Below are 19,957 nucleotides of genomic sequence, written 5' to 3' on the forward strand. Positions count from 1 at the left end.
ATGCCATACGGTTTTTGGAAGGCAGATTTTGCTGGACTGGTTTTTTTTTTTTTTTGACACCATGTCCCATTTAAAGCCCCCCTGATGCACCCCTAGAGTAGAAACTCCCAAAAAGTGGCCCCATTTTAGAAACTACGGGATAGGGTGGCAGTATTGTTGGTACTAGTTTAGGGTACATATGATTTTTGGTTGCTCTATATGATACTTTTTGTGAGGCAAGATAACAAGAAATGGCTGTTTTGGCACCGTTTTTTATTTTTTGTTATTTACAACATTCAGGTTAGATCATGTGATATTTTTATAGACCAGGTTGTCACGGATGCAGCGATACCTAATATGTATGCTTTTTATTTATGTAAGTTTTACACAATGATTTCATTTTTGAAGCAAAAAAAAAAATCATGTTTTAGTGTTTACATCTGAGAGCCATAATTTTTTCAGTTTTTGGGCGATTACCTTTGGTAGGGTATGATTTTTCCGGGATGAGATGACTGTTTTATTGGCACTATTTTGGGGTGCGTTTGACTTTTTGATCGCTTGCTATTACACTTTTTGTGATGTAAGGTGACAAAATTGTTTATTTAGCACAGTTTTTATTTTCAATTTTTTACGGTGTTCATCTGAGGGGTTAGGTCATGTGATATTTTTATAAAGCCGGTCGATACGGACGCGGAGATACCTAATATGTATACTTTTTTTAATTTATTTATGTAAGTTTTACACAATAATATAATTTTTGAAACCAAAAATGTTTGTGTCTCCATATTCTGAGCCATAGTTGTTTTTTTTTTTTTTGTTTTTTTTTTGGCGATTTGTCTCAAGGGCTCATTTTTTGCGGGATGAGGTAACTGTTAGATTGGTACTATTTTGGTGGGCAAACGCCTTTTTGATCGCTTGCTGTTGTACTTTTTGTGATGTAAGGTGACAAAAAAAAATGGTTTATTTAGCACCGTTTTTTATTTTTTTTTACGGTGTTTATCTGAGGGGTTAGGTCATGTGATATGTTTATAGAGTCTGTCGATACGGACGTGGCGATACCTAATATGTATACTCTTCCCCCCCCCCCCCCCCCCCCCCCTATTTTTTACCAATTTTTTTTTAACTTTATTTGGGGAAAATGACGTTTTTGTTTATTTATATTTGAAACTTTTAATTTTTGGGGGGGAAACTTTATTTTTTCAACTTTTTTTTTTTTTTTTTTTGTCCCACTTTGGGACTTGAACTTTGGGGGGTATATTCCTTTACAATGCATTCCAATACTTCTGTATTGGAATGCATTGGCTGTATGCTTAATACTGTGTGTATTACTCATACAGCTTCCGGCCTGTGAGATCCAGGGGGCTGGATCTCACAGGCTCTTCACCGGAAGGCAGTGCGATGCCTTCCTTAGACATCGCGCTGCCTTCCATGCCATCGGGTCCCACCCATAGCCGCATGTGGACCCGATGGCACCGCCGCAACCGCAGGTCTGAATTGACCTGCGGTTTGTGGCGATCGCCGATACTCCCCCCGGCGTTGTGACAGGATGTTCCCATTAACCCCTGCCACGCCAAGTGATCAAAAAAGTCGCATGTACGCCAAAATAGTACCAATCAAACAGTCGTCTCATCCCGCAAAAATCATACCCTCCCCAAGATAATCGCCCAAAAACTGTAAAAACTATGGCTCTTAGACTATGGAGACACTAAAACATTTTTCTTTGTTTTAAAAATTAAATCATTGTGTAAAACTTACATAAATAAAAAAAATTGTATACATATTAGGTATCGCCGCGTCCGTGATCTAACCTGTCAGAAGAATGTTGTAAATAACAAAAAAAAAGTGCCAAAAAATCTATTTCTTGTTACCTTGCCACACAAAAAAGTGTAATATAGAGCAACCAAAAATCATATGTACCCTAAACTAGTACCAACAAAACTGCCACCCTATCCCGTAGTTTCTAAAATGGGGTCACTTTTTTTGGAGTTTCTACTCTAGGGGTGCATCAGGGGGGCTTCAAATGGGACATGGTGTCAAAAAAAACAGTCCAGCAAAATCTGCCTTCCAAAAACCGTATGGCATTCCTTTCCTTCTGCGCCCTGCCGTGTGCCCGTACAGCAGTTTACGACCACATATGGGGTGTTTCTGTACACTACAGAATCAGGGCCATAAATATTGAGTTTTGTTTGGCTGTTAACCCTTGCTTTGTAACTGGAAAAAAAATATAAAAATGGGAAATCTGCCAAAAAAGTGAAATTTTGAAATTGTATCTCTATTTTCCATTAAATCTTGTGCAACATCTAAAGGGTTAACAAAGTTTGTAAAATCAGTTTTGAATACCTTGAGGGGTGTAGTTTCTTAGATGGGGTCACTTTTATGGAGTTTCTACTCTAGGGGTGCATCAGGGGGGCTTCAAATGGGACATGGTGTCAAAAAACCAGTCCAGCAAAATCATACGGCGCACCTTTCACTCTACGCCCTGCCGTGTGCCCGTACAGTAGTTTACGGCCACATATGGGGTTTGGCTGTTAACCCTTGCTTTGTTAGTGGAAAAAATGGGTTAAAATGGAAAATTAAATTCTCAAATTTCATCCCCATTTGCCAATAACTCTTGTGCAACACCTAAGGGGTTAACGAAGTTTGTAAAATCCGTTTTGAATACCTTGAGGGGTGTAGTTTATAGAATGGGGTCATTTTCGGGCGGTTTCTATTATGTAAGCCTCGCAAAGTGACTTCAGACCTGTAGTGGTCCCTAAAAATTTGGTTTTTGTAAATTTCTGAAAAATTTCAAGATTTGCTTCTAAACTTCTAAGCCTTGTAACATCCCCAAAAAATAAAATATCATTCCCAAAATGCTATAAACATGAAGTAGACATATGGGGAATGTAAATTTTTGGGGGTATTACTATGTATTACAGAAGTAGAGAAACTGAAACTTTGAAATTTGCTAATTTTTCAAATTTTTTGGGTAAATATGGTATTTTTTTATGCAAAAAAATTTGCTTTTTTGACCCAATTTTAGTACAATATGTGACAAAAAAACAATCTCAGAACTGCCTGGATAAGTCAAAGCGTTTTAAAGTTATCAGCACTTAGTGACACTGGTCTGATTTGCAAAAAATGGCCAAGTCCTTAAGGTGAAATAGGGCTGAGTCCTTAAGGGGTTAAGGACTCGGGAAACATGCCGTACCGGTACATCATGCGTCCCTAAGGGGTTAAAAATACCCCAGTGACTATATTGGGGTTCGCTGGCTTTCCGTTCGGGACACTACTACTTTACCAAAGTCCTACATATATGATTTTTTTGTCCCGCCTTTTTGAAGGAATCTCCGACGCAGACCTCGAACAGGGCCTCCAGTGCAGGCGTTCTCAAGTCCTAAGCTCCATATTAGCTGCTGACTGGGGGGAAAGTCTGGTCCATAGCTGTATCAAGCCAAGTAGTGTAGTCTGAATAGACAAGCTCTTGCAGGGGGTTGGCATACTTTCTTGCTTAGTGATGCTTTTTGAAAGATCAGATGTGGAAGTGCTGATGGGCTTTTTGTATGGCATGCTGCCCTGGACCTCATGTGGTAGGCACTCTGCGTGCCAGTATACCATGCTTTGTTGTGATCTGTATATCAGGTAGGTACTGTCCCCTAGAAGCAATGATTCCAAGGGAGAGTAGTGAGCATAGTTCCATACTTTTTTTTATTTTTTATTATTCGTATTGAATAGCAACCTTTTGTGAGTCAAGCAATCAAAAAAAAAAACTTTGTGTACTTTCACAGTAGCCTTTTTCTTTTCCGGCACGGAGTTCCGTCATAGGGGCTCAATACCGGAAAAGAACTGATCAGTTTCATCCCCATGCTCTCTGAACGGAGAGAAATCCCTTTATGATGTCTTCAGTTCAGTCACTGAACGGCGTTTTGGACGGAGAAAATACCGCAGCATGCTGCGGTATTCTCCGTCCAAAATTCCGGATCAGTTGCCAGATCAGGCAATAATTTACATTGAAATGTATTAGTGCCGGATCCGGCATTAAAAATACTGCAATGCCGGGTCCGTCCTTCCGGTCTGCGCATGCGCAGACCGGTAAAGATGTGAAAAAAATAATAGAAACAGATCTGTTTGTCCGTACGACATCCGGAGGGACGGATCCATTCTTGCAATGAATTTGTCAGACGGATCCGATTCATCTACAAATGCTGTCCGCTAACATGCAGATTGTCGGATTCGGCAGGCAGTTCCGGCGACAGAACTGCTTGCCGGATCACTCTGCCGCAAGTGTGAAAGTAGCCTTAATACTACTGAGTGCATGTGGTCTTTGGGTGAATGCAGATTAGGCATCACAGATCCACAGCAATTTGCAGTATATGTGTGGTTGCGAATTTGAAAAGCACATCCATTTATAGTTGGAAAAATCTACATGGAAAAACTAGCATGCTGCGGATTTTCAAATCAGATTTTTTTTTTCTACCTCGTGTGGTTCCAAAAAAAAAAGAATGTATCTAGGTGCTGTGGATTTTTCCACTGTAGGAAATATATTGAGCCAAATGTGTGAATGTGACCTTAAATGGTCACTTTCAACAAATGTGTAGATCAATAGTGCAGGTGACTATAAGGAACTTTGTAATATATCTATCTTATTAGAGATAAATGTCTTTTTCCGTTCACATAGCTGTATAAAGGCTGGCAGTGATCGGAACCCGGATTTCTGAAAAATTTCAAGATTTGCTTCTAAACTTCTAAGCCTTATAACCTCCCCAAAAAATAAAATTACATTCCCCATATGTCTACTTCATGTTTGAATTGTTTTGGGAATAAGTCATCACAATTTTTGGGGGTATTACTATGTATTACAGAAGTAGAGAAACTGAAACTTTGAAATTTGCAAATTTTTCAAATTTTTTGGTAAATTAGGTATTATTTTGAGCAAAAAAAATTTTTTTTTTGGACTTCATTTTACCAGTGTCATGAAGTACAATATGTGACGAAAAAACAATCTCAGAACGGCCTGGATAAGTCAAAGCGTTTTAAAGTTATCAGCACTTAAAGTGACACTGGTCAGATTTGCAAAAAATGGCCAAGTCCTTAAGGTGAAATAGGGCTGAGTCCTTAAGGGGTTAAGATGGCATACAATGCAGGAATAACAATTTGGAAAAAAAAAAATACAATTCCTCCACCGTTTTATGGGTTTTGTTCCCACGGCGTTCCGTTTGTGGCAAAACTGACCTGCACTTCATTCTCTGGGTCAGTACGATTACAATGATACCACATATGTATAGCTTTTTATGTCTAAATAGTGTAAAAAAAATATTAAACTTTGGAAGAAAATAAATAATTTTTTTTCACCATATTCTGACCCCCCCATAACTTTTTTTTGTTATATCTACTGAGCTGTGTGGGGGCTAGTTTTTTGCAGGACAATCTGTAGTTTTTACTGATACCATTTTGGATTGTGTGTGACTTTTTGATCACATTTTATAAAAAAAAAATTTGGTAAGAGAAGCAATGATAAATGGCAAATTGGCCATTTTGACCCTTTTTTCCGTTAAACCATTTGCCATATTGGAAAAATATTTTTATATTTTAATAGTATGGGCGTTTTTGTTCGCGGTAATACCCATAATGTTTATATATATATATATATATATATATATATATATATATATATATATATATATATATATTTTTTCTATGGTAAGGGGGTGATTTAAACTTTAAAAAAAAAATTTTTTAGATAAGATTTTTTTCTAACTTTTTTTAAATGATTTTAAAGCTTGTATTTGAGCCTTCAAAATCCTTTTTTTTTTATTCTGAACAATCATGTATTTTTTATTTTTTTAGATCCATTATTTGTACATAATTACTTATTTCTTATGTTGGTTTCCCACCTGCTGGCCAAAATAAGAATTGCAGCCTCAATACCCTAGGTCTCTTCAGAGAGACCCAGCACATTGGAATCAATTACCGACATCCTCATTGACCACACCCTTTAATTGCTGTGATCTCGGTTGATCACGGTATCTAAAGGTTTTAATGACCACGATCGTGATTGGCCAGGGGTCTCTTCTGTTTGAAACAGCGGCGACCCACCGGCCTGCTGCACGCACGAGTGGGCTTTGTTTGCACTTGGCTCCAGCGCCGTACATGTACAGCGCTGGTAGCGAAGGGGTTAAATGTATGTGTGCCCAAGTGGCCATCAGAATTCTGAACAGAGCTTTATTGCCCCCCGACACACAAAGCAATATTTCCCATATTGTATATTTTCCCATTAACATGAAGCTGTAATAGTATGGTTCAGAGGTATATTATATAGTAACACCTTAGTGCTTGTCTGTATTTATTGTATATGTAGAGTGATGTCCTCTTCATCAGTGTCAGGATTTTAGTGCCACTTTATAGAGGTTTGTTTTCCTGCTATAAATGACTTATTATTCTCTAACCCTCCAGCTAAGAAGAAGAACAAGAAGGGGAAAACTTTGACCCTCACTGACTTCTTGGCAGATGATGGGAACAGTGGAGGAGGAGGAGGAGGAGGAGGCGGTGGTGGTGGCGGCGGCGGCGGTGGTGGTCTTGGTGGTCTAGGCGGTGGCGGCAGCAGCAGCACCTATGCCCCGAAGCCAGTCAGTTGGGCTGATGAGACTGATGATCTTGAAGGAGATGGTAAGTGTTTCTGCATGATCTGAGCAAAGAAACAGACTATCTACTGTGTAAAACACGTAAAAACATGTTCATCCACTAGATATATACACTGAGGTTAACAGGAGCTGACCAAAAGCCTTAACCCCATCTACTCTTGGCCCCAAAATTAGTGACCTTGACCTCTCCACTCCATTAAACACCATGGTAGGTTTGATAAGAAAAAAGTTTTTTTTGCGTTGTCTAAAACTGGGGTGCGTCTTATTATTATTTTCATATACTGTATGCCCGATTAAGGATCAGAATTGAAAGTGACCACCAAGTGCATGTCCTGGTCTGCATTACACATGTCCCATTGATTTCTGTGGGCACTGTGTAATGCTTACTTTCACCTTGTTGTTGTGCTGTAGAGGAATTGAACACTTAAAGAGGTATTTCAGTTATTATAATATATCACATATACACAGAATAATGGAATAAACGGAGAGAACGGTTGGGCATGCTTGGAGCCTCTCTATCCGAGCTCTGTACTCCTGACAGCTCCCTTCATTTGGGGGGCTCCATGGAGTACAGCAGGCATCCTCAAACTGCGGCCCTCCAGCTGTTGCAAAACTACCATTACCAGCATGCCCTAACAGCCTACAGGTATCAGCCTACAGCAGGGCATTGTGGGAGTTGTAGTGTTACAACAGCTGGAGGGCCGCAGTTTGAGGATGCCTGGAGTACAGGGTCCCCCTTCTAGTGATGGGTGAGCATTACATTCGTAGGACTCCCACTGATAATGGGCTAATAGTTAACCCCTATCCTGCCGATTAGGGAATACCGTTACATAACTGGAATATCTCTTTAATGCCTTGTTTCCCCACAGATCCCAGCTGATCGCTGGGGGGTCCCATCAGGGGGAGACTCTGTGATCATCTTATTAATGGACCTTGAAGGTTTCCATGGATTAGAACAACCTCCCCCCCCCCCCCCCCCCCTTTAAAGAGAATCTCTCTATTTTCATTTTACTCAAATGTTTTGTGTATAATAGGTTTTTATTTCATTAGTAGTCAACCCTATTTTCAGGCATTTGCAGTTTAGTCATGGGCATGTTATGAAGAAGCAGCCTAGCATTTTCTCTACTGCGCTGGTGTTCAGGGCAGTAGTGGTAGAACGACAACATCTTTGATGCTGTTGTGTTTTTGCCCCTACAATGTGTTACCATGGCTGCCAGGGGGACTAACAAATTCCCCATGCCTGCCATATGTGAAGGCCTGTTTGGCCATGGCAGAGGCATTGCCAATATACCGATTAGGAATACTTCGTAGTATAGAGCAATCAAATGGTTGCAGCCCCCAGTCCCCCTAATAGGACAAAAAACAAACTCAAAAGCATAATAGAGACCCCTCCCAGACCCGCATGGTCTGCAATCCTAAGGACCCTTACAAATGAAGAATGGATTATTTATAAAGTTGTGAGCTGATCACTGAGGATTCAGCTTCTCTAACCCCCTGCGGTCTGCCGTTGTCACTAGTACGTTTCATCCACAGAAGCCAAGCAGGAGATGTTACCTTACAGGGTGGCCACTGTACAGAAACCCAACTTGATACTGTAAACGGTTGGTATAATTTTTTAAGGGGCATCTACCACCAACTTTATGCTGGCCTCCCTGAGGACTCCCTCTGTGAGGACCGGATCATGTTATGCCGATTCCAGAATGTAGTTCTCCCATTTATAAGATACTGGGGTGGCGTCATGCTGACAGGGGGAGTCCTCGTATTCATGAGCGGTGGATTTCGCTCCCCTCACCCTCCTCCTGATAATAAGCTTTATTTATAGAGCACCAACATATTCCACAGCGCTTTACAATTTAGAAGGTTCATGTACAAATTAGACATCACTGAGTTACAAACTACAGTAATGCACAGATGTGTACCTGAAGTTGCAAAAACGAAGTTTGATGATATATTCTAACGATGTGCAAGTGCTTATGGGCATTCCCTATTGCTGTAAGTGCCCATGCCCTCCGGAGACTGCTGTTGATCTGTCCTCCCATTTCTCGCTGTAAGACAGCCCATTGTGCTTACATCGCTTGCTCTGCTCCCTGAAATCCCACTCCAGCTCACTTCACTGCTAAACCCAAGCATACGCCGAACACTGCCCACTGTGCGTAGCTGCATCAATGAACTGACTGCGCACGCCTGGGTCCAGCAGTGAAGTGAGCTGGCGCAGGATTTCATGGAGCAGTCAGTGACGTAAGGACAATGGGCTGTCTTACAGCGAGATATGGGAGGAGAGATCAATGGCAGTCTCCTGAGAGCATGAGCACTTGCATGTATGGGGAACGCCCCTGAGCACTTTCAGGTCATTAGAATATATCATCAAACTTCTTTCAAAATCAGATACACAAAAAACAAATTGCCTACAGGGCAATGATGACTGTTTAAAGGGGTTGTCCAGGTTCACAGCTTCTTCTCCCACTCAGCCGCTGTGACTTGAGCATCGGAACATTTCATGCTCTGATGCTCTTCCTTGCCCTGCACTGTATCGCGCTGGGCTGTCTGTTTTGCCTAGCAGTGTTCCCGGTAACGCCACTGGCAATGATGGGCAGGCTTTAGTGCTGCCATAGCCATTTTGCGGGCTAGGGCAGCGCTAAAGCCCGCCCATTAGTGCCGGTGACGTCACCGGGCACACTGCTAGGCAGAAGCCTCCACCTAGCTTACCCATGGAGAGCCCGGTACGTCACCAGATCTCCAGAAAATTCCCTTGCCCTGGGGCCCTTGGAGCTAAGTGGGGGAAGGGGATATGTCCGGGTTCTGTTCTGAACCCACACAACCCCCTTGATATGTGTAAAGTAGGTGACAGACTGCCTTTAAAGGGGTATTTCCATTTGTCACTTTCATGGCATATCTACATGATATTCTGTAAAATTCCAATAGATGTGGGTTCCATCTCCAAGACTGTCATGTACCTTGAAAATACATCCATGTTTGCTTGCTGCAGTGTATGGAGAGGTTAGCCATGCATGTGCGGCTCTCTCCATTCACTTCTAGTTCCAAGGACAGGCGAGCAACTTTTTTTTTTACTTTGCATACCCCGAATAAAGCTAAAATAAGAAGAAAAATATTTCTTAAAAAAAAATTATGAAAAACCCTATGTCATGAAAAAAAATAACAATTTATTTTGGTATCCGCAGTGTGCGAATTAAGGCCCTTTCAGGCCTGATGATTAAGGGGGATACATTTTACAGATTTTAATTTTTTTCTCGCCAATTTTGGCAAATTTAATTTCTTTTCAGTCTCAACCACATGGCATAGCAATGATGATGATGGATACAGAGGACACGCAATTGATCGCTCCATCCTGCCTACGGCTCCTCGAGCTGCACGTGAACCTAATGTGGACCGAAGCAGACTCCCCAAAAGTCCTCCTTTTACGGCTTTCCTTGGAAATCTTCCGTATGATGTTAGTGAGGAATCCATCCAAAAGTTCTTCAGGGGACTTAATGTAAGTGCTGCCTCTTACAAAACGTAGCGTTGCCTAATGATGTAAAGTGGGGATGTTTCTGAAAGTTCACATGTGGAGTAAATTGTCCGTAATCTGGAATTTGTTCATCTTTTGAAAAAAACGTAATTAAAAGGGGAATGATGTTACTCTGTAGAGTAATGCATCCCTGTAAAGTGGACATGTTGGTTCTCAATGGGAAAAATGACACTATGCACATTTAGATTTAGTATACCAATAAATATATAAATTTTCTACATCTCTTATGCAGACATTGTTTTTATGGTGTCATGTAATCCTGCAGTTTTATACTTTCTTTCATTTGTCCCCTAGTTTCTGCTAACATACATTTGGTAAGTTAGCCAGAAGTTGGACATATAGAAGGTAATATCACTGCACGACAACAGGGGTGTGGAAATAAAATAAATAAAAACTACTTGTCGAAGGACTAAAGCGGGGGCTCAATCTACTTGTCCCTCATGACAATCTACTTGTCCTGATACAAAAAATAATTTTAAATCAAAACCATATTTCAATGCACCACCACGCTTCCTTATGCAGGGAGGTGGCTGGCTTGCGTTCCAGTCTTTGTGATGTGAAATGACTCTAAGTTTAGTCCTCGTTCACACCAGATGATTCTGTCCAGAATGCACATCGCGGCCGGCTCACTATGTTGTGGGGCAGGAGGGGGCGTGACGATCCATTGAAATGAATGGCACCACAGCCGCAGGCGATCGGATGCATGGGAATCGTAAGGCACAATTATGCCTGAGGTCCGGTCAGAATGCTGCTTGCTTGTTTGTTTGGACTGGACAGCAGGCATAATGTGCCTTGCGATCCTGTGCAGCCGATCGCATTGCAGCCGTTGGGCATGGTTATGGTGCCAATCACTTCAACAGACCACTACGCCCCCTCCTGCCCCACAATATAGTTAGCCGGCTGCAATGCGGTGCAGTGCATTCTGGACAAAATCAGGCCGGAGCGCACTGCCTCGTGTGAACGAGGCCTTAATGTGATCACAGCTCCCTGTCAGAGGTCGGATGCCGGGAATGTTTCTACAATGTTTGCATTGGTGGGCAGTGCGCCCTTCCCCTCGCCCATCATTGGTGGCAGCGGCAGTTCCAATCGGAGTCCTAGCAGTGTAATGCTGGGGCTCCGATCGGTTACCATGGCAGCCAGGACGCTACTGAAGTCCTGTCTGCCATGGTCAGTTACTCAGCAGCATTATACTTACATTCGCTGTGGCCGCCCGGCGCTCCTTCTTGTAACTCACAGGTCTGTGCGGCACATTGCTTATGCTTATAGCAATGCGCCGCACAGACCTGTGAGTTACAAGAAGGAGCGCCAGGTGGCCACAGCGCATGTAAGTATATTGTTGCTCAGTAACTGACCATGGTAGACAGGACTTCAGTAGCGTCCTGGCTGCCATGGTAACCGATCGGAGCCTCAGCATTACACTGCTGGGACTCCGATCGGAACTGCCACTGCCACCAATGATGGAGGGGGGAGGGCGCACTGCCCACCAATTATTTTAATACTAGGAAAGGGGGGGGGGGTAGGCCGCACTGCCCACCAATGCAAACATTGTAGAAACATTCCCGGCACCCGACCTCTGACAGGGAGCTGCTGTCTGCCATTAACCCCTCAGGTGCCGCGGATGGCAGCGCCTTGTCAGAGGTGCGTCCCCATCACCATGTGAACACCTCGGGTTTTGAATATACCATCGGATCAGAGTTTTCTCGCCCAGTTTCCTTGGGGGACACAGAAGACCTTGGGTATAGCTCATCTCCCTAGGAGGCGTGACACTAAGTGAAGACTGTTAAGCCCCTCCTCCACAGCTATACCCTCAGCCTGGAGAGAGAGACTGCCAGTTTTTGCTTAGTGTCCAAGGAGGCAAGACACTCCCTGCTCTGCAGGGCTGCTTTCTCCTTGTTTCAATTTTAGTTTTTTTTTACTTTTTTATTTTATTTTTGTTCCAGATCATCAGGGATAACAGAGACGCACTAGACCTCTCTGTTCTCCCGGGGTTGAGCTGCGCCAGTGCCGGTCACCCGCACTGCTGCCTCCCCCACAGAAGGCAAGGTGGATCAGGGCAGCCTCGCTCCCCTACATCCCGCCAGCGCAAGGGTCGCCCGCACGCCAAGTCCCTCTCCCAGCGTCCTGCCACTACGGTGCCAGTAGCTGAAGGGGCGACCCTGCTGGAACGGACCGAGGGTGAAGACGACTATGGTGAGAGAGAGGCTTCTCCAGCCCTACGTCCCCCGTCCCCCCCGGTCTCCTGCGTGCCTGACCCTATACTGGGCCTATGGACCCTTCTGCCCATGCTAGACCTAGGCTGGCTCCTGGGCTGTCGCAGAGCGACATTCTGCTCCCTCTCTCCTGGCCTCCAGGACATTGGCACCCTTCTCCCTACAAGAAGAATGCCTAGGGAGCTGCGGAGGTCCGCAACTAGCTGCCCCTGATGGAGGGGTTATGCAGGCGTCCACCCTCACAGACCCGGTCTCAGGGTCCCCCTCCCTCTTACCGGCCACTACTTCAGGGCTAGAGGGCCCGCGCCTTGCTGCCACTGACCCTCCCTACTCTCACGGACACCGTTCCAGGGGAAAGGAGGTTGTAGCTGCCGGCCATATGGAGCGCTGTTCTAGGCAGGTGCCCGCTCCAGGGGTGAAATGGCTGCCGGGTGCAGGGTCCTCACTTCCGGACAGCTGGGTGGGCACCGCGGCCGGCAAAATGAGCGCTTCAACAGCCCCGGCCGACCGTCGGAACAAAACTTGTGTTCCACTTCAAGGCCGCGATCCCGCTCTATCCGGGTCCCCGGCTCGCGGGGTGGGCACCCGCGGCCGGTATGTGCCGCTCCGTAGGCCCGGCTGGTACTTTAAGTACTGTGCGGCCCCGGTCATCCGGGCGCCGCTAAAAATTTAGGCCCCGGCTCTTACGGCCCGCGGGGTGGGCACCCGCGGCCGGTATGTGCCGCTCCGTAGGCCGGCCGGTACTTTAAATACTGTGCGGCCCCGGTCAGCCGGGCGCCGCTAAAAATTTAGGCCCCAGCTTCACGCCCTACTAGGCCGCAAATTCAGGCCTCTGTTGGAGGGGGCTGGAACTTCTCCAGGCGCGAATTCTTCCCGCCTGGAGGTTCCCCCGCCCCCAGAGGATCGCAGTGCCGCCCCCCAGGCCGGATCCCTGTTAACCCTTTGGGTACAGGCCGGCTTCCGATGGGCCTGTATGGGTGGATCTGTGCCCTGTAGGTGGCCCCCCCCCTTTTTATTTTATTTTTTTCTGCCTCAGTGAGGCTGTGTGTTAAAAAAAAAAAAAAAAAAAAAAAAGAAAGTTTTTATTATATATATGACTTGTGGGCTGCGCAGGACGCTGCAGCCTCATCTCAGAGTGCTGCCTGTATACATGCCCCCCTTCCATAGGCGGCATGGTGTCGCGCTCCCCGGCTGCGGCGCTGCCAGGGTCTTTTTTTCCCCTTCTAGGTGGTTTTCTTGCCCTTTCCGCGCTACGGCGCTGGTCAAGTGCATGCCTTTTCTGTAGGCAACATTCGTCACCCTCTCCAGTTATGGTGCCTGCCATGTGCAGGACCCCCCTCCTGGGCGGGATACTGCACTCTCCCTAACTGCGGGTTGGCCTTGTGCATGATCCCCCTTTCATTGGCGGCCTACTGCAGTTTCTCCGGATACAATGCTGGCCATGTGCACGACCCCCTTCCATAGGTGGAACACGGCACTCTCACTGGGTTCGCTGCTGGCCATGTGCGTGCCCCCCTTCCATAGGTGGAACACGGCACTCTCACTGGATTCGCTGCCTGCCATAGGCATGACTCCCTTCTGTGGACGGCATTCGGCACTCTCACTGGATTCACTGTCAGCCATGTGCATGACCACCTTACATAGGCGGTATGATGTACTCTCATTGGATTCACTGCCGGCCTTGGGTATGCCTCCTTCCCGGGTGGCGGCATACATACACTCCCTCGGTCGGTGGTTGTTCTCTCGCCGGTACATTGTTGGCCATGTGCATGACCCCTATACATAGCGGGGTGCTTGCACTCTCTCTGGATCCGCGGCCGGCCATATGCATGACCCCTCTTCTGTGGGCGGTGTACGCACTCTCACTGGATTCGCTGCCGGCCATGGGCATGCCTCCTTCGGTGGCATACACACTTTCTCACCGACTGCTCGCATTCTCCCTGGATGCGATGCTGGACATGTGCATGACCCCCCCCCCCCCCCTTCCTTTTCTGGGCGGCATACTACACTCTCACCAGATACGTTGCTGGCCTTGAGCATGGCCTCTAACATGGGTGGAACGCTTGCGCTTCCATTGGATACGGTGCTGGCCTTGTGCGTGACCACCCCTCATTCCATGGGTGGAATTTTGCACGCTCACAAGATTCAAGGCTGTCCTTGTATGTGCTGTACTGGACTTGCACATGTTCCCCTTCATTGGCGGAGTAGTTACACTCTCACGAAATTTCGGGTTGGGTGAATTGTTGCACACTCACTTAATGCTAAGATAGCCCTGTGCATGCCCCCCTTTTTCACTAGGTGGACCTCCTGCGTTCCTGCTGGATACTGTGTGGCCATGTGCATGGCGCCTTTCTGGGCGAAGTATGGTATGCCCTACTTCTCTGACGTAGGTACGGCCTTGGGCATCACCCCCTTTTTGGGGCAGGCCTTTGCATTCTTGCCCACTGCAGTTTGCCAGGTACATTTCCCCCCTTTTTCGGGGCGGTCAGTTTGCGTTCCATCGCATACCATACTAGTCTTGTGCATAACTCCTTTCAGTTTGCACTCCCGTAGATACTGTGGCACTCTGTGGCTGGCCCTCTTCGCTGAGTGATATTTTTGCAGTGAGCGGACGTTCTTGTGCGTTGTTTCCTTCTCGTCCCGTAGGTGGGTTGGCCTTCTCACTGCTTACGGGGCTACTCGTACGTATGCCTCCTTTCCTCCTGCGACATACTTTTTCTCTTGGGATACGATGATTGTCGCAAGCCTTGCACTATTCTCTAAGGAGATCATTCTGTCCATCTGTGTAAGCCTAAGGTGTTGTCCAATAAACAACAAATGAATACCTTATATTTAAGTAGACGGGCTCTACTGTTCGCTACTGCACAGAGCTGGGTGGTACTCATTCATTTCGTTGGCCCATTTGTCCTTCCGCGGCATTGTTTCCCTGTGCTAGTGGTCGCATGGTCGAGAGCGCTGTCTGCAGCGCCCTTCGCATTTTATGTTGGCTCTGGCGGGACTACGGTCCCCTCGCCTAATACCATTTCCTCCTCTTCGGGTGCAGTGTGGTATGATTCTTTCCGGATTGGCGCCCTCGGTGCTTCAGTCTGATCTGCTACCAGGTTCGGGCCGCTATTCTTGGGAAGGTCACCCAACTTCTCTTGGGTGCTCGCTTATACAGGTCTGGGGGACCTCCACCTTGGGTTCTTCAGGGTATTCGCCTTCTGCGAGGCGGTGAACCGGGCGTCTCTGTGTAGCGGTGTTCTGCTTTTGAGCTGTCCTATGGCCTCTCTGTTGCCCACTCCCCCTTTCGGTTGGAGGGTGTTATACCGGCCTCTGTCTCGCCTGCCTTTTCTCGCCGGCTCTGTTTGGCTCCCACTCGGTACAGATCATTCCGATGTGGCATCTGTTCCGGCCACGCTTCAGAGGCTGTTCCTTCACTGCCCTTCCCTCTGGGGAAAGCATGGTTGTTCATGTGGATGGTTCTGGTGTTCCTTTTGAGTCTCCCTTGTCCACACTGGCTGTACTAGCTGTGTGCCTAGTTACCGGGTCTACCGTTTTCTGTCCTCCCGCTGGGTGCAGATTGCGTTTTTTCCATTTTAGGCAATGTTTCTGCTTTGGATTCACCTTCTCGGTAACTTGGGAGGACTACCATTTGGTCAGGATTGTCTTTTAAATCTCCCACACCGGAACTGTAGTCCGTCTTCCTGTGGTGGCTACATTGGCTTCGGCTTTAGCCTGTCTTGTCCTGGCGGTTGCTGGGCGGACCCTTCGGTTCCTGTCCGTTTGTCCTTCTGCTTCCCCACTCTGGGGGGATACGGGACAACCTTGCTCGGGGGCCGACGGGACCAGTTCTACCGACTGTTCTACCCGTGTTACGGGTCTGCGCCTGATCATTGGGTTTTCACCCGCTTGCCCAGGCAACTCTAGTGGGCTCGCTAGTGTTCGCTTCTAGCCGAGTTTTTCGTCCAGGATCTGTGGTAGGACTTAGGGTTTTACCTGGGGTTCTGTGGGAAGCTGGGCGTTCCCCCACTCTGCCTTTCTCCATGGTTCTGTCTTTCTCCAGTCCGGCCTGGACCTGGGGCTGGGACTCTGTTGCTTGAAGTATCAAGTGTCATTCCTGTCCTTCCTCTTTCAGCGTTCCCAGGCCCTCTGGGCCTGTCAGGAACTTCTTCCATGGAGCGGCTCTTGGGTTCCTTTGTACTGTCCTCCGGTACCGTCCTGGGAACTACATACTAGGCTCTTGGCGCTCCAATTTTTCCTTGGAGCCGTTACAGAAGTTCCCTCTACTAACAGTTGGGTTTCTGTAGCCATCGTGTCTCTGATGGGTGCCTGAGTGGCGGCCCTTCTTGTTCCGAGCCTTCTGTCTTCCCCCAGGACAGGGCTGTTCTCCATTCCGTCTCTTCCTTCCTTCTGAAGATGGTGTTTGTCTTTCATTTCATTGAGGCAGTCGTCCTCCCCTTCCCACCCCAGGGAACGTTGGAGATCTCCGACTCTTGTCGACATTCGGTCTCTTGTGTTTCCAGGAGGTCCGCGCAAAGGGTTGACGGCCTCCAGGGTGGCTTTCCTCCGCTTTCTCAGAGTGGCTCTTGTTGTGGTTGCCGCACCAAGGGCAGGGTTCTGCTTTTGGTGTCACCATTCATTTGGCCAGAGTTGTCGGTTTTTTCCTGGGCCGGAGGCATTAGGCTTCGGCCATGCATTTGTGCAAGGCGGTCACTGATCTTCCTTGCACACCTTACCGAGTTCTACAGGGTGCATACTCGGGCTTCGGCGTATGCTGTTTCGGGCCGCCTGGTCTGCAGGCGGGGGGTTTTTTGATGCCTTCGGGTGCTTCGCCTTGGTGCTGTGGTCCCTCCCCCTTTGGACTGCTTTTGAACGTCCCAAGGTCTTCTGTGTCCCCCAAGGAAACTGGGCGAGAAAACGAGATTTTTGTATAACTTACCAGTAAAATCTCTTTCTCGCTCTTTCCTTGGGGGACACAGCACCCACCCATTCTTTGTTCTTCTCTGACTGTTTCCGAGTTTGTTTTACCCTTTGGGTAGTTGGCTTGTTGGTTCCAATTTTTGGACTTTGCCTTTTCTCACTACTTGGACACGCAACTGGCAGTCTCTCTCTCCAGGCTGAGGGTATAGCTGTGGAGGAGGGGCTTAACAGTCTTCACTTAGTGTCACGCCTCCTAGGGAGATGAGCTATACCCAAGGTCTTCTGTGTCCCCCAAGGAAAGAGCGAGAAAGAGATTTTACTGGTAAGTTATACAAAAATCTCGTTTTCTCCAATCCGATGGTATATTTAAACTACAAGCGTCCCCATCACCATGGGAACGCCTCTCCACGCCCAGCTAGTCGCCGATCCACTGCTCCGGTAAACCAAGCCATCTCAGCCCTGCTACTTGCCCGCAGCAGGGCTAAGCTACTGAACAAACTACGTGCCCGGCGCCCGGAACTGCATGTCCCAGGCGTCGGGCGATACGATTTTCACACCCCTGCGACAAGTTTTTTTTTTTCCCCTCTGTTTCCATGGAGAGATACAGGGGGAGACTTATCATGATCGGCACTGTGCTCCGGACATGATATCCCCTGCACTGTTGGAAGATGCACCAGATTTATGGCGAGGAGCAGGCCTTGTCATGAATTCGATGCATCCTTCACCAGTCTGTGCGCCTAAACAGAAATATGACAGTTCTTCTGGCTTCATTTTTGCGTATATGAAGATAAATTTGTCATGGCTGCTGGCCACTTTTCAGGGGGATGATAAAGGAGCTGTAGAAACAAAACAGTTGGTAATAATTAGAAGGGTTGACCAGCCTTGGAGCATGTGGCGAAACCAACCTCGCCACTGGGTTTTCGAGGGGCCTGGCTGCTGGCCTCTTGCCCCAGGATTATGGGCCCTCTCATCAGCCAGGCCTCATTTGACAAATTCCACAAAGGACTTGAACTAACTTGAACTCCTGGTCTAATTCGTGCCTATTTGGGATGTTAAATGTCTGTGTATTGAAAAGGATTGTGACATTGTATGTTTAAATGGTGATTTCTGTCCTGTTGTTCCCACATGTGTATTGGTGATTTCCCTTTGTCCTGAGAGATAATTGAATTGCTCCTCGGGTGTCTCCAGGGCAGAGAGGAGGAAACCATGATGCATTGTGGGGATGTGTTGTGTCTGTGTGTCCTGAGTGCTGCATATCTGTCCTGTGTCAGTCTTCATTCTGGTCCCCTAGGGGTGTGTACACCAGATGGGCTTGGTTGTTTTATACCTCCCTGTGGGCGGACCTGTATTTGCAACAACTGTAATAAAAACCAGGCTGGGTGTGCCAGCACCTCAGACCACTGCTTGACCCTCAACACAGAGCCTTGTCTCGTTATTGGGGGGATCCGCTGTATGCTGTTAGAGACTGATTGCCAGGAGTGTAAGCTGATTCCTGTTAGTCCCCTAGCAGCTATTCGTGAGGTTCCAGTTTGGAGTGCTATTTTGTATCCAGTTCGGGAGTTTGTTGTTCTGCAGTAGCTGTGCCTGTCTCTCAGAAAGGGGCGTATCTCCTAAACGGATTTTAACCCCTTGTCTGCTGAAACGGTCCGTAACAGAGCAGACAACCCCTGCTGCCCTGGGCATTGTGCACACAGCAGCAGGGAGCTGACTATGGCAGCCATGGTTTTAATAGCGTCCTGGCTTACACTGCTGGGGCTCCGATCGGAACTGCCACTGAGGAGGAGGGGAGAGGGAACCCTGTGGCCACTGTCACCAATGATTAATACTGGGTTTGGGGGGGGGGGGGGGGGGGGCGCACTGGACCACCAATGAAGATAACTCATTAATTCATATACAGGAGGCGGGAGCTGGCTGCAGAATCACATAGCCGGCTCCTGACCTCTATGAGCGGTAGCTGCGATCCGCGGCACCTGAGGGGTTAACTACCGCAGATCGTAGCTGCTTGTCATAGAGGTTGGCAGCCGGCTATGTGATTCTGCAGCCAGCTCCCGCCTCCTGTATATGAATTAATGAGTTATCTTCATTGGTGGCGCAGTGGCAATAGCCCTGCCCTTCCTCTTGTCCTCCCTCCTCTCATTGGTGGCAGCAGCAGCACAGGGGGGAGAGAGAGAGACACTGCTTCCTTCTCCCCTGTGCTGCTGAGGAAACACGGAGAGCGATCCGTGGTCCCGATTCGTTATCGGAATATCGGCAAAATAGATGCTGATACCGATAACGTTCAAAATCCTGAATATCGGCCGATAATATTGGTAAAACCGATAATCTGTCGATCCCTAGTCCGCAAATCTGGAGATGCGGAATGGTACGGAACCCTACGGGAGGACTACGAAGTGCTTCCGTAGGGTTTCGTCCCGTACTTCCGTTCCGCCAAAAAATAGAACATGTCCTATCTTTTTGCAAAACAGCAGGATCGCGGACCCATTAAAGTGAATGGGTCCGCGATCCGCGGCAGCTGTCCCTCGGACGGTGTTCGTGCATTGCGGGCCGCAGCACGACTATGGGGCACACACATTCGTGTGCAGGAGGCCTTATACACACGTAGGCTCGGCTGAACATGTACAGTCGTGGCCAAAAGTTTTGAGAATGACACAAATATTAGTTTTCACAAAGTTTGCTGCTAAACTGCTTTTAGATCTTTTGTTTCAGTTGTTTCTGTGATG

General features: G+C 47.3%; 1 protein-coding gene across 7 annotated transcripts in view; it reads left to right on the top strand.

The window, feature by feature from the left end:
* Positions 1 to 19,957, top strand: part of EIF4B (eukaryotic translation initiation factor 4B) — a 60,474-nt gene that overhangs the window by 8,229 nt on the left and 32,288 nt on the right. For all 7 annotated transcript variants that reach the window (XM_040425777.1, XM_040425779.1, XM_040425780.1 and 4 more), the window contains exons 2-3: positions 6,412 to 6,624; positions 9,881 to 10,089. In XM_040425777.1, the coding sequence (XP_040281711.1) occupies positions 6,412 to 6,624; positions 9,881 to 10,089 (422 nt within the window). The remainder of the gene's footprint in view (positions 1 to 6,411; positions 6,625 to 9,880; positions 10,090 to 19,957) is intronic.

The sequence above is a fragment of the Bufo bufo genome, chromosome 3, assembly GCF_905171765.1.
Source record: "Bufo bufo chromosome 3, aBufBuf1.1, whole genome shotgun sequence".
Taxonomy (NCBI): domain Eukaryota; kingdom Metazoa; phylum Chordata; class Amphibia; order Anura; family Bufonidae; genus Bufo; species Bufo bufo.